The sequence below is a fragment of the Grampus griseus genome, assembly GCF_964374135.1.
Source record: "Grampus griseus genome assembly, chromosome: 12".
NCBI lineage: Eukaryota > Metazoa > Chordata > Mammalia > Artiodactyla > Delphinidae > Grampus > Grampus griseus.
In genome coordinates, this window is record NC_139006.1 from 11,743,491 (window position 1) to 11,756,475 (window position 12,985).

General features: G+C 46.6%; 1 protein-coding gene across 2 annotated transcripts in view; it reads left to right on the forward strand.

Moving 5' to 3' along the window:
- Nucleotides 1-12,985, forward strand: part of NOS1 (nitric oxide synthase 1) — a gene marked incomplete at its 3' end in the record, with an annotated part of 189,460 nt that overhangs the window by 138,882 nt on the left and 37,593 nt on the right. For both annotated transcript variants that reach the window (XM_082667267.1, XM_082667268.1), the window contains exons 9-14: nucleotides 1,874-2,013; nucleotides 4,238-4,412; nucleotides 7,525-7,626; nucleotides 9,463-9,657; nucleotides 10,073-10,158; nucleotides 12,457-12,601. In XM_082667267.1, the coding sequence (XP_082523393.1) occupies nucleotides 1,874-2,013; nucleotides 4,238-4,412; nucleotides 7,525-7,626; nucleotides 9,463-9,657; nucleotides 10,073-10,158; nucleotides 12,457-12,601 (843 nt within the window). The remainder of the gene's footprint in view (nucleotides 1-1,873; nucleotides 2,014-4,237; nucleotides 4,413-7,524; nucleotides 7,627-9,462; nucleotides 9,658-10,072; nucleotides 10,159-12,456; nucleotides 12,602-12,985) is intronic.

A 12,985-nucleotide genomic window follows, 5' to 3' on the forward strand; every position in this document is an offset into this window, starting at 1 on the left:
TCACCCACTCAGCCACCATTCTGCTTTATCTTCGTTCTTTCCTCAAACCCCCCTCAAACTCCACCCCACGAGGGAGCTGCTTAGGCCAAGGGCTACCGCACACCCTCATGGCTGCTGACTTCATTTGCAAGTGGCTTTTCTTACTAAAATATTATTATCCTGGGGAGGGGGCTATAACCAGGGCGACCAGGAGTCAGACCTGTGTCTTCTAGCCTCAGCCAGACTCTCTGCTCCACTTGGCTGACCTCTAACTGTATACTTGGCTGACCTTGTCCTCGTGGCCGCCGGAACAGAAACACCATGGCCTCTCCCTCTCCTTCTGTCTCCCGAAACCTCACTGACACAACATGTTCTAAACCCACGCTTCTGTGCTTCCTCTGTCTACTAACTCAGCAGAAAGAGTCACCCCAAACATAACCACAGAATCGTAACTTTCAAAACCCCTCACCCAGTACGGCAGCCACTGGCTGCATGTAGCTAGTGACCACTTGAAATGTGGCGAGTCCAAACTGAGACATGCCCTCAGTGTAGATAACACGGTCTCAGAGACAGAGAACAAAAAAAGGGTGGAAAAGATCTCATTAGTAATTTGTATCGTGATTACCTATTGAAAAATAATATTGTGGATAATATCGGGCTAATCTATTTCTATTTGTTAATAAATTAATACATTTATTGTATTAATAAGTATAGTTAATTTTATGTTAAACATCTTTAAATATATGAATTTTAATAATTTATTATTAAATGGTTGGTGTTTAATTAGGTTATATATTATAAATTTTTATATTTTATTGGATTAATAAATGAATTACATATTTAATTTTAATGTCAAATATACTATTAATATATTAATATTATTACTATTAATATATGCCATATATATTATATATATGCCATATATAATAATATATTAATACATAATGATATTAATATTTGATATAGTAATGCTTTTAGCACAGTATTAATAAATTACTGTTACTATAATTAATTACTATTACTATAATTAATATCGTGCTATAATTCATAATTATTTGATTTTTTTTTTTTTTTTTTTTTTGCGGTACGCGGGCCTCTCACTGCTGTGGCCTCTCCCGTTGTGGAGCACAGGCTCCGGACGCGCAGGCTCAGCGGCCATGGCTCACGGGCCCGGCCGCTCCGCGGCATGTGGGATCTTCCCGGACCGGGGCACGAACCCGTGTCCCCTGCATCAGCAGGCAGACTCTCAACCACTGCGCCACCAGGGAAGCCCCATAATTATTTAATTTAATTAAATATTATTGAAAATAAAACTTTTGTAAATGATATATTACTTAAATTATTTTCACTGGGTTTTGCTCTGGGTTTGTTTTTTTTTTAATTTTTAAAATGTGGCTGCTAGAAAATTTTAAATTACTATGTGGCTCGCTTTATATTTCGATAGGATAGCTGCTCTAACAGATGCATTCTATGTGGTCATTCTGAGACATCCGCCCTCATCAAATCTGGTAGATTTTCTTCATGTCTTAGGCACCGGATGCAAACACTTCCGGAGCAAGTGCGTAGGCGTGCCCAGCCCTGTGCGAGGGCACCACAGATGCGAGAGTCAGTTAAGCCCTTGCTCCCGGAGTTCCCAGTTGGCAGGGAAGACCTGGAAAACATAACCAAGTGAGGGGCTGGAGGACACGTTTGCTTTCTGTCCCGTGGGACCACAGACAGTTATACTAGTTACGTGATGATGGCAGGGAGAGCTTCATAAAGAAGGTGGCCGTGACCCAGAGCCTCCAGGGGGGCTGCTGGCAGGCTTGCACTGGGACCTCTACCCCTCCCCCCATTGCTGTTGTGTCTGGAGGGTCTGGGGCATGGTGGCCTGACCTGGCGGGTCTGGTTGCAGATCTGCATCCAGCAGGGCTGGAAACCCCCAAGGAGCCGCTTCGATGTCCTGCCACTCCTGCTCCAGGCCAACGGCAATGACCCTGAGCTCTTCCAGATTCCTCCAGAGCTGGTGCTGGAAGTGCCCATCAGGCACCCCAAGTAAGAGGGACTGGCATGGGGTGGGTGAGGGTGGTTGGATTTACCCAGTGCCCCTCTCTACCCAACCCTGCACCCCCGGCTCTCTCTGCAGCCCAGACAGAGGCTGAAAGGGGGTCTTGGTTCCTACCCTCATCACGGGCCAGGGCAAGGTGGGCTCCCTCAACATCAATAATTCCTCCTTCACCAGCCTAGGGACCACCATCTTTTCTGAATCAAAATCTCCCTCCTTGTAAGTCAGATAGAGAAAGACAAATACTGTATGATATCACTTATATGTAGACTCTAAAAAATACAACAAACTAGTGAATATAACAAAAAAGAAGCAGACTCACAGATATAGAGAATAAACTAGTGGTTTCCGGAGGGGAGAGGGGCAATATAGGGGTAGGGGATTAAGAGGTACAAACTATTATGTATAAAATAAATAAACCTCAAGGAGATATAGTAAAACATAGGGAAGATAACCAGTATTTTATAATAACTATAAATGGAATATAACCTTTAAAAATTGTGAATCACTATATTGTACACCTGTAACTTATATAATATTGTACATCAACTATACTTCAATTAAAAAAAAAAACATCTCCCTCCTTACTCCACTCCTAAGCCATCAACCTGGACCTGCCCTTTTTCCAACCCTAAGGGCTGAAAGAGCAGAAGCCCCTCCTGTGTCGTTGTGGGCACAAATTTTAAATAGAGGGAGCCATTTAAAACTCTATGTGACCTGACGCAGCTCAAGGTCAAAAGCAATTTGGGTCCAGGATGGGGCTGTGAGGGCTGTGGCCAGCAGCACAAATAGAATTTACACTTTTCGAGAGTAAAGAAACTCCACAGTAAGACCCTGGCCTCAGGGGCAAAATTGATGGGGGAAGCACCAAAAAAAAAAAAAAAAAAAAAATCAATCATCAAGATAAATAGTATTTTAATGTAATATTTTTTAAAATAAAAATTAACTTTTTAAATATATCAAAACTTTAAACAAAGACCAGGTTAGGGCTGAAATTAGGGGGAAACAAGTGAGGCGAGTTAGGGCAAGGTGGGAGCTTGTCTTTATTTAAAGTTTTTATTTTTGTGGGGTTTTTTTTTGCGATATGCGGGCCTCTCACTGCTGTGGCCTCTCCCGTTGCGGAGCACAGGCTATGGACGCACAGGCTCAGCAGCCATGGCTCACGGGCCCAGCCGCTCCGCGGCATGTGGGATCTTCCCAGACCAGGGCACGAACCCGTGTCCCTTGCATTGGCAAGCGGACTCCCAACCACTGCGCCACCAGGGAAGCCCTATTTAAAGTTTTGATATTTTGTTTGTCATGGATTTTTTTTGCATTAATTTTGATTTTTAAAAAAAATTTTGAATTAATTTGGAATACTGTGTAAATAAATTAATAATATTGATATTGATCCCTGGGTTTGTTGGTGCCTCCTTAAATTTTGCACCCAAGGCTAGTGCCTTACTTGCCTCACCCTAGTCCAGGCCCTGGAGAGGGAGCAAGTGTCCTGAAGCTCCTGACACTGCCCAATATCTGTAAACTTACCCAGTCTCCCTGGTGAAACTTGGCCTTCATTCATTCATTCACTCATTCAATACTATTCATTATTCCCAGTCTGGGCCAGGCATTGTGCTGGGTTTTGTAGGTGACTTGATCCCTGCCTCCATGGTGCTTTCAGTCTCAAGGAGGAGATCAGTTGCCCAAATAACCACTTAATTCCAATAAAGTGCTGCAAAATAAATTTTATGGTACCTAGAGGCATAAAGCTTCCTGACCCAACCCAGATCAGGCATAAGGGAAGGCTTCCCAGAGTCAATAGCATTTTAGCTGAGAATGAAAGGTGAGTAAGAGCTGAACAGGCACAGAAGGAAAAGAGAAGGAAGGAAGTGCCGTGCAAAGGTCCTGAGGTCAGAAGGAACTCAGCAATGCTCACTTTCTCCTGGATTCACCTTCAGGGTGGGTTTAGGAGATAAACAACAGCCCAAGGCAATGGTTCCCAGGCCTGGATGTCCATCCAAATCACCTGGGAAACATGTTAAAGTGCATATTCTCAGGCCCCAGCTGTGGAAGCTGTGATCCCACAGGTCTCACATGAGCCCAGGAATTAGACTCTGGCATAGCAAGTCCCAGTCACTCACTGGCATTTCAGCATCCCCAGACTAAGGATATCCCGCCTGTGTGTCTTCCCATGAGGCTCCTGCCCCATGGTGAGCTGGGCTGTATTGCTCTCTGCAGGTTGGAGTGGTTCAAGGACCTTGGGCTGAAGTGGTACGGCCTCCCCGCTGTGTCAAACATGCTCCTGGAGATCGGCGGCCTGGAGTTCAGCGCCTGTCCCTTCAGCGGCTGGTACATGGGCACAGAGATTGGCGTCCGCGACTACTGTGACAGCTCCCGATACAACATCCTGGAGGTGAAGTCCCTTCTTGGTCATCATGATGCAGAAGCAGAAGGCAAAGGGGATGGGCTCAGCTGTCCTTTCCCACAGCTGAGCTTTGGGACTTGGAAACTAGAAGAGGTTAAAACAGAATCTGCAATTCTGGGGATCCCCCTGGCCTTTCTGAAGGCTTCCGTGGCATTAAGAGTATGTGTACTACAAAAAAAGAGAAGAGTACGTGTACTATGTGCTCGGCAGCACTCCAAGCACTTTGCGTGTATTAGGTGCTCATTTAATCCTTACCACAACCTCCAGGTGTGATAATTCCCCTTTCACAGATGAAGAAACTGAGGCCTTTGGGAGGGTTAAAATGAGGACGAGCTCAAGATCATACAGCTAGGGAGTGGCAGAGCTGGGATGTGAACCCAGTCTGGCTTTTTTTTCTGCCCCCGCCCCGGCAGTCTGGCTTTATGATCCGAGTTCATATGCATTCTACTGCACTGCCTGTCAGTGTCAAGCCTTGTTAGAAGGTTTTGAGAACGACCCATGAACATGGGACATTTTTGGTCTCTTTTCTTAAAACACAAGGCTTGACAGTGATTCCCCACCATGTACATTTCTGGGTGGAGGTTCTGATTCTCTCCAGGGCTGAGTCATCCTGATCCACAAAAGAGTGCTGAGGCGGACTGCTCCCTGGAGCTCCACTTTGGTGAAAGCGTCAGGATTGCTGTGGTTTTGTCAGCAAATGTTGTCTGGAACCACAGTCTGCTGTGATTGGCCTTGTTTCAAAAGAGGACGCTGAGAAACAGAAGTTAAATGCTGAGCCTACGTCACACAGTAAATAAAGCACAGGGCAAAATTCGAACTCGGAAACGAGCATTAGGTTTATACTGTTAAAATCCATGGGTGTTCGCCTGGGTGGACCTTAAGGGCATTATGCTAAGTGAGATAAGTCAGACAGAGAAAGACAAATACTACGTGATCTCACGTATATGTGGAATCTAAAAAAGCCAAACTCCCCAAAACAGAGAGTAGAGTGGTGATTACCAGGGGCTGGGGAGGCGGGGCAGGAGAACTGGGGAAGATGTTGTGGACGTGTACAAACCTGCAGCTAGCAGATAAATAATTCCTGGAGATTTAGTGCACAGTATAGTGATTATGCTCAACAGTGATACTGTTATAAATTTCAGAGTTGCTAAGAGACTAGATCTTAATTGTTCTCACCACAAAAAAGAAATGGTAATTATGCGATTGGGTGAAGGTGTTAACTAACCCGACAGCAGTAATCATATTGCAATATATAAATGTATCAAACCAATATCTCTCACACCTGAAATACACATAACGTTATATGTCAATTTTATCTCAATTTTTAAAAATTCCATGGGTGCTGGCCTGGAAAACAGAACCAGGGGTCCTCAGCCTCGCCACACACTGGAATTAACCTAGGGAGTTTTATTATGCTGGGGTCCCACTCCCCAGAATTTGGATGAAAGTGCTCCAGGGTGGAGCCTGGGCACCAGTAATTTTCAAAGCTCCCCAGAAGATTCTACTGGGAAGCCAGTGATTTATACAAACTCCTGGCAGGAAAGGAAAAAACATTTCCAGGCAATTTCCAGAACTGTGGCTCAAGTAATATTTGGGAATTTTTAAAGTCATATATATATTTTTTTGCACTTTCTTGCAACTAATTTCTATTCTTTTAACCAAAATAATGCTTTGAAGTAACAATAGCAGCATGACTGGCTGTACACACTCTCTTCTTTTATAAAATAACTCAAGTTTTATATGTATTTGTGTAAAGCAGCGAATTTCTTACTCTCTGTGTTTGTATCATCGCTAAAAGACCCCAAACAGACCCTAACACCTCAGCCTCAAAAGAGTAAATTAATGTCTGCTTTCGTGATCCCTGCTTACATTTCAATTGCAAAGAGTAGTCACTGGGTAACTTAAATGAGACACGCTCCCAACCCAGCCTTCCAGTTCTAACTGCCATTATGTACAAATGTTGACATCTGGGGCTGGGAAGCGATTTACCCAAACTTGAGAAATTGTCACATTCTAACCCCATAATGAGACCTAGGTTCCCACAAGTGACTAGAATTGACAGAGGAAGTGAGAAGCCAGGCTCTAATTAATGGATGTGCTATTGGGTCTTCCCTACTCCTGACATCAGCTTATCTGGAGCTGTAACCTAAATGTCAGGAGTTGTTTTCTCCAAGTAGTTTTGCCAAAGGAATCTTCTGGCTGGGGAGCCGCTCCCAGGTCTTGGGCGTTAGGCATCTCCCTGGGCTCCAGCCCCGAAGCCAACTGGCTCTGTGGCCTGTGAGCAAGTCTCTGCAGCTCTCTGAGCCTCAGTTTCCTCATCTGTCAAGTGGAGTAGGCAGGCATCCCCATGAACTCAAAATACCCATGATCTAGATTCCAGGCAGTAGCCACTCTGGAGGTGGAACAGGATGGGTGGAGAGCTTTTCCTACTAGAAAGCAGCTCATGTCACTCCCAGACCCACATCTCTCCTTAAAGTCCCCCAAAGACCCTCCTCATCATATTTGGAATAAAATCCTCACTCCTTAGCACATCTAGCGTAACCAGTCCTGCATCTCTCTCTCACCAACTCCCCCTGGCTCCCTACCCTCCAAATACACTGACCTTCTTTCTGTACCTCAGCGCAAACCTGATCCCACCCCAGGGTCTTTGCATATGCTGTTCTCTCTGCATAGAACATTCCCTCCCAAGATTTACAAATGTCTTGCTTCTTCTCATCATTTGGGACTCACCTGTATGCCACCTCTGCAGTGGTCCTTCCCTGACTCTCCTGGTTCAATTCATCCTGCCCCCATATCCCTCTTTATCCCATTTCCTCACCTTATTTTCTTCCTAGGAATTAGCACTCATCACAATATTAACTATTTCTCTCCCCCACTAGAAGGTAAGCTCAATAATAAAAGGGCCAGCCAAGTCCCTCTAGTCTCTTGATACTACCAGTGGGTCCTCAATAAAAAAAAAAAAATTTGAGTAAGTGAATTAGTCTGCATATGAGTTGATGAATTAATTAAGAATTTCATTGGTGACACTAGCCCTGTCCCTCTTTAGTCTGAAATCCAGAGGTGCCCCAGCCTATGAGTCTGTGTTTCCTTCCCCTTTCAGGAAGTGGCCAAGAAGATGAACTTGGACATGAGGAAGACATCCTCCCTGTGGAAGGACCAGGCGCTGGTGGAGATCAACATCGCAGTGCTGTACAGCTTCCAGGTAGCGCCAGGGCACACCTCCTGGCTGCCAAGCCTCAAAGGGGAACTAAAACCTTTCAGAGTCTCGGGGCAGAAGGTCAAGAGCCCAGCTTCCAGGAACCATCCTTGCAGGGATCTGCCTACCAGTGAGGTGTACTTCCCATCATGCACGCCTTTCTCCCCATGATGCATCTTGGGTGGGGACCATTTGAGAAAGAGGCAAAAAGATAGGGGTTTTGTGACTTGTTGCTTATGATTTCTTTTTTTATTTTTATTTTTTTTTTTTTGCGGTACGCGGGCCTCTCACTGTTGTGGCCTCTCCCGTTGCAGAGCACAGGCTCCGGATGTGCAGGCTCAGCGGCCATGGCTCACGGGCCCAGCCGCTCCGCGGCACGCGGGATCCTCCCGGACCGGGGCACGAACCCATGTCCCCTGCATCGGCAGGCGGACTCTCAACCACTGCGCCACCAGAGAAGCCCTGCTTATGATTTTTTAGAATTGAAATGACAAACATCTGGGACTTCCCTGGTGGTCCAGTGGTTAAGACCCCACACTTCCACCGCAGGGGGCATGGGTTCCATCCCTGGTAGGGAAACTAAAATCCTGCAGGACGCGTGGCGCGGCCAAAAAAAAAAAAAAAGAAATGGCAAGCATCATCTGTGTCTTGCCACTTCTTAGGCATATTCAGCCTTTCACCTAACAGAAACAGATACTCATCATCAGCATCAGAAGCATAGGTCCCCCAATGCATGTGGCTCCGTGATAAATGCTATTACATACAGTGTGATAGCTTTAAAAATTATCGGCTAGACCATGACACTTTTGAGAGCAAATGGGGGGCACCACTAATCATTGTAACAGTACAAAGACATAATCTGGGATTCTCCTGGGCAAACCAGGAGGCCCACAGAATAGAGGTCACTCTCTGTAGCAGAGACCAGCTCTGTCCTCTGAGGGTGATGGTTTGGGAAGCTAGACCCTCATAGACATACATGGGAGGCCTCCACAGGCAGTAGAATGAACATATCAAATCATGTATAGACATGAATATAAACCATAGGTCCCCATGTCAGGAATAGGGAGACTGGGTATACTGGGGAATGTATATCCCAGGGAAGAGACCAGTTGAGATGGGATGAGGGAGAAGGAAGCCCCCTCCCTTCCCTCTCTACCTTGGAGGCGTGAAGTTTTAGGAATTGTTGAAAATGAAGGAGGGCTTTGGTGGACTGGTACGAAGATTGGCGAGCCAGAGGCAGCAGAGGTGTGAGTGAGATGAATGATTGGAAAAGAAAAGTGCAGGAAGGGGACAGAGTTTTGTGGGCAGAAAGGGAAGACACTGCCTGGGCAAGGTGAGAATCCAAGCCAGCCGACTACAACGGGCCCCGCAGCTGGGTTACGCAGACATTCAGTCCACTCAGCTCTGCTGTGATTGACTTGTTTTCATTTTAATAAACTCATCCTTATTACTTAAAGTTGTTTATTTTAAGAGGATTTTGTGTCACCATCATAAATGGAGAGCCAGTACCATTTGCCAGAAATAGAAGAGAATTGTAAATTTAAATAAATATATAAACAAATACACACAGGGAAACAACACAAAGTTGTTGGATTCTAGTTGCCTGAGCGTCCTCTCTCATTAAAAAAAAAAAAAAAAGAGAAGGAGGAAGGACAGAGGAAGATTGGCAAGAGAGGTGTTTCTCCTGGGTCTAATCAGGATTGAAAGAACAATGCAGAGGATCACCTGCCTAGAATCATCTCCAGGACCAGCCTTTGGGAAACACTGCTCTATGGGCAGGGGAGTCCCAAAATACCCCAGCTGCTCTTTCCTCCTGACTCCTTGTCCCCTCTCCTCCCACAGAGTGACAAAGTGACCATCGTTGACCACCACTCTGCCACCGAGTCCTTCATTAAGCACATGGAGAATGAATACCACTGCCGGGGAGGCTGCCCCGCTGACTGGGTGTGGATCGTGCCCCCCATGTCTGGCAGCATCACCCCCGTCTTCCACCAAGAGATGCTCAACTACCGACTCACCCCCTCCTTCGAATACCAGGTCCTGCCCCTCCCCACCTCTTTCGTGCTAAGTCTTCAATATCCGGTGTGTGTGTTATGATTAGAGCACGTCTCAACTCAAACTTGCATTTCGGCTGCTCAAGTGTGGCCCCCATGTTGACCAGCACAGCTCAAGCTGAAAGGCGAATGGAGATGAAATGAGTAGTCCGGGGTCACGAGGAGAGTGTTTGAGAGGGATTCTGAGGGATGAGCGGGAAGGTCTAGCCGGACAGTGCAGGGAGGCTGGACCAGCCACTCTGTGCCAGGACCCCTGGGGTCACCACTGACAGAATCGTTCCCTTCAAGGGCTAAGGGTTGGACGTAGCTGGACAGCCACAAGCCCCCAGGGAGCCCTGAGCAACTCCCAAGAGGAGCCAGGGTCCCTCACTGCAGTGACCATAGTCCTCTCTTCCCAGCCTGACCCTTGGAACACCCACATCTGGAAAGGTACCAACGGGACCCCCACAAAGCGGCGAGCCATTGGCTTCAAGAAGCTGGCAGAGTAAGTCTCCTAAAGTAGGTGGGAATGGGGGATGGATGTGACCCCGCATTCAGAGAGCCCCAGAAAAGAAGGCTGGAAACATGCTTGCACCCCTGCCCTCTTGTGTGACATGATTTCTCCATTTTCTCCAACCCCCTCGTGCCTCCTTTGCCTCCGAGTCTGGGATGCAAACATCACCATGACTCTTCTCTTTCCCAACCTCACTTTCCTCCCCCCACTTTCCTAAATTCTTGTCCTGGAGACAGAGTTGTGTTGATAAACCAGCTCTCCAATTAGTAAAGTTGGCCATAATAATGATAATAGATTTGTAACCTTTGCCCATTTCCGTGGTGTAAATACTCCCACTGTGGCCAATTTCAAGCTCTCAACAGGAAGTCACTGAAGCCAGAGTCGGCAGGAGCTAGGACAAGCTGGCTCCAGCCCACCACTGCCTAGAGGCCTCTCGCCCAGGGCTGGGTCTCATTTCACTCGCTCATTCACTCATTCAGCCAACAAATGGATACTAAGTGCCTACTCGGTGCCCGGCACTGTGCTGGGCTCCAGAGATGCCATGATGAGCCAGATAATGTGGTCCCGCCCTCATGAAGCTCACAGCTACCACCAAGGAACGATTCATGGGGCCATAAAATAGACGTCAGCCAGTTTGGGAGGTCAAAAGGGGCTTCCCGCAGGAGATGACAATTGAGCTGAAGAATGAAATGAATAAGACTTCACTGAGAAAAGGAGGGAGGGAAGCGGGTTAGGGACCAAGGCTTTTGAAGAGTAATTGTCCTGAAGAACTCGTGGTCAGCCAGGGGACCGACTGACAAGTGGGGTGGGGTTCACAGATGGTTTAATGGGGATGCCAGCTTTCTGTCTAAAGATAGAGAACTCCCTGATCCACTCAGCAGAGACCCTCTATTTCGAGCTCACTTTTTGGCGGAGGGGCTAGTATGCACCGAGCTGCTTAGTCACTTTCCTCAGCCCCTTGGGTCCAGCTCTCAACAGGTGACTGGTAGATCTTGCAGGGACTGAAACCTGGATCCTGGCTCCACTAATATGGTCCACAGGATCTCTCCCTTCTCTCCCTCCCTCCCCTTTCTTCTTCCACCTAACTTTATCTGCGGCCAGGCAAGAATGCATCAGCAGCCATTCTTTCCCTAACAAGAGCATCACAAATTCTCAGGAACAGCAGCCTTTGGCTTCAGTTCAGTTCAAACTGTTTCTGAGGGAGGGAAAAATCTAAAGAATTAATTGCGCTGTTAAGTTCGGGGTAGAAACAATGGGAGTTAATTATAGATGCTTTTTTACAATCCGATCATTCAAAGGGAACCCTCCAGGCACCTTTTATTCTCTTCTGTTTCTCCCCCTTTAGCTCTGCAGTGTGGGTGGTTTCCCTGATTCTAAAAAATGATGAATTTATCACCGATAATCCCCAGGTGGGGGTAACTAGCAATTTGTCTACTCAGAGATTCCTAGTTAGAACAGGGATGCTTGCTCGGAAGGTGAACCCAGGCATTCATAGATGGGAAGGAAGAAACACTGGTTCTGAATTCTCCATTTAACTAGAAAGAGCCTCGACTTGACATTTAAACTCCCCAGGGCTTTGGTGGTAGCAGTATGTTTAAAATCCATTCCTTCTTTTGATAGATACATATTTAGTGCCTGGTGAGTTTCAGCCTCTGCAAGACCCTGGATGTGCATGGCTGCTTCAACCAGACTTGGTCCTTCCTTTGTGGATTTATGAACCTCTAAAATCCCTTCTAGCTCAATACCTGCTGATTTATTAGTGATTCGTTCTCTCTCTCTCTCTCTCTCTCTCTCCCCACCCTCTCCCCCTCTCTCCCTCTCTCTCTCTCTCTCTCTCTCACACACACACACGCACGCGCTCACACACACACATGCACACACACACGAACGTAAGCCCCATGACAGCCATTTCTCTGTGTTTCCATTCCTATAACAATACCTGGCACATAGCTAGGCACTCAACAAACACTTGATGAATGAACAAATGAGTGAAGGAATGACTCCTCATCTTTTGGGGCAATGCTTGGCAAACCAAGGTTCTCAAGACCGGGATCAATTAATCAAGTAACAAACTAATAAAACTAACCATGTTAGCTCATGACCAGTTGGTCTGGAGTGACTTAAGAAAGGGATCAATATGGCACCTAAACTTGCACTTTGAGTATCCCTGAAGGCATCAAAGATTAGGAGAGAAAGTTCATGGATCATGGTTCTTGCCCAAAAGTCCCAGTGTGGCATCCTCCCTCCTTTCTGCATTTCCCATTTTTCTCTCCATCCTCTCCCCTCCAGAGCCGTCAAGTTCTCAGCCAAGCTGATGGGACAAGCCATGGCCAAGAGGGTCAAAGCTACCATCCTGTACGCCACAGAGACGGGCAAATCGCAGGCTTATGCCAAAACCCTGTGTGAGATCTTCAAACATGCCTTTGACGCCAAGGTGGGTAGGGGGCAGTGCCAGCTCTCTGACCCTTCATGGTAAAGTTGGGGAGGGGAGAGAAGGAATTCAGCAAAGAAGAATCCTTTGAGAATGGGTGATAGCACATCTGAAGATGCCCATCAACTCACTCACGCACATTTGCATATATTTCAGCGGACTCTGATGCTCCTCTCCCTGGGAACCCTCCAGGAGTCCGGGAATCATAACCCCCATCCCAAGAGCAAAATACTAGAAAGTTTATGAAAGACAATTCTGGAGTCAGTTTGGGAAGCTCTGCCTTTAATACAATTCAGTGGGTTTCTTTGCTGCAGGAATTCTCAGAGCCTTTAATCTGCACGTACGTGTTATCATTCCCAGAAGAGGAGAGAAGAGAATATAAATGTT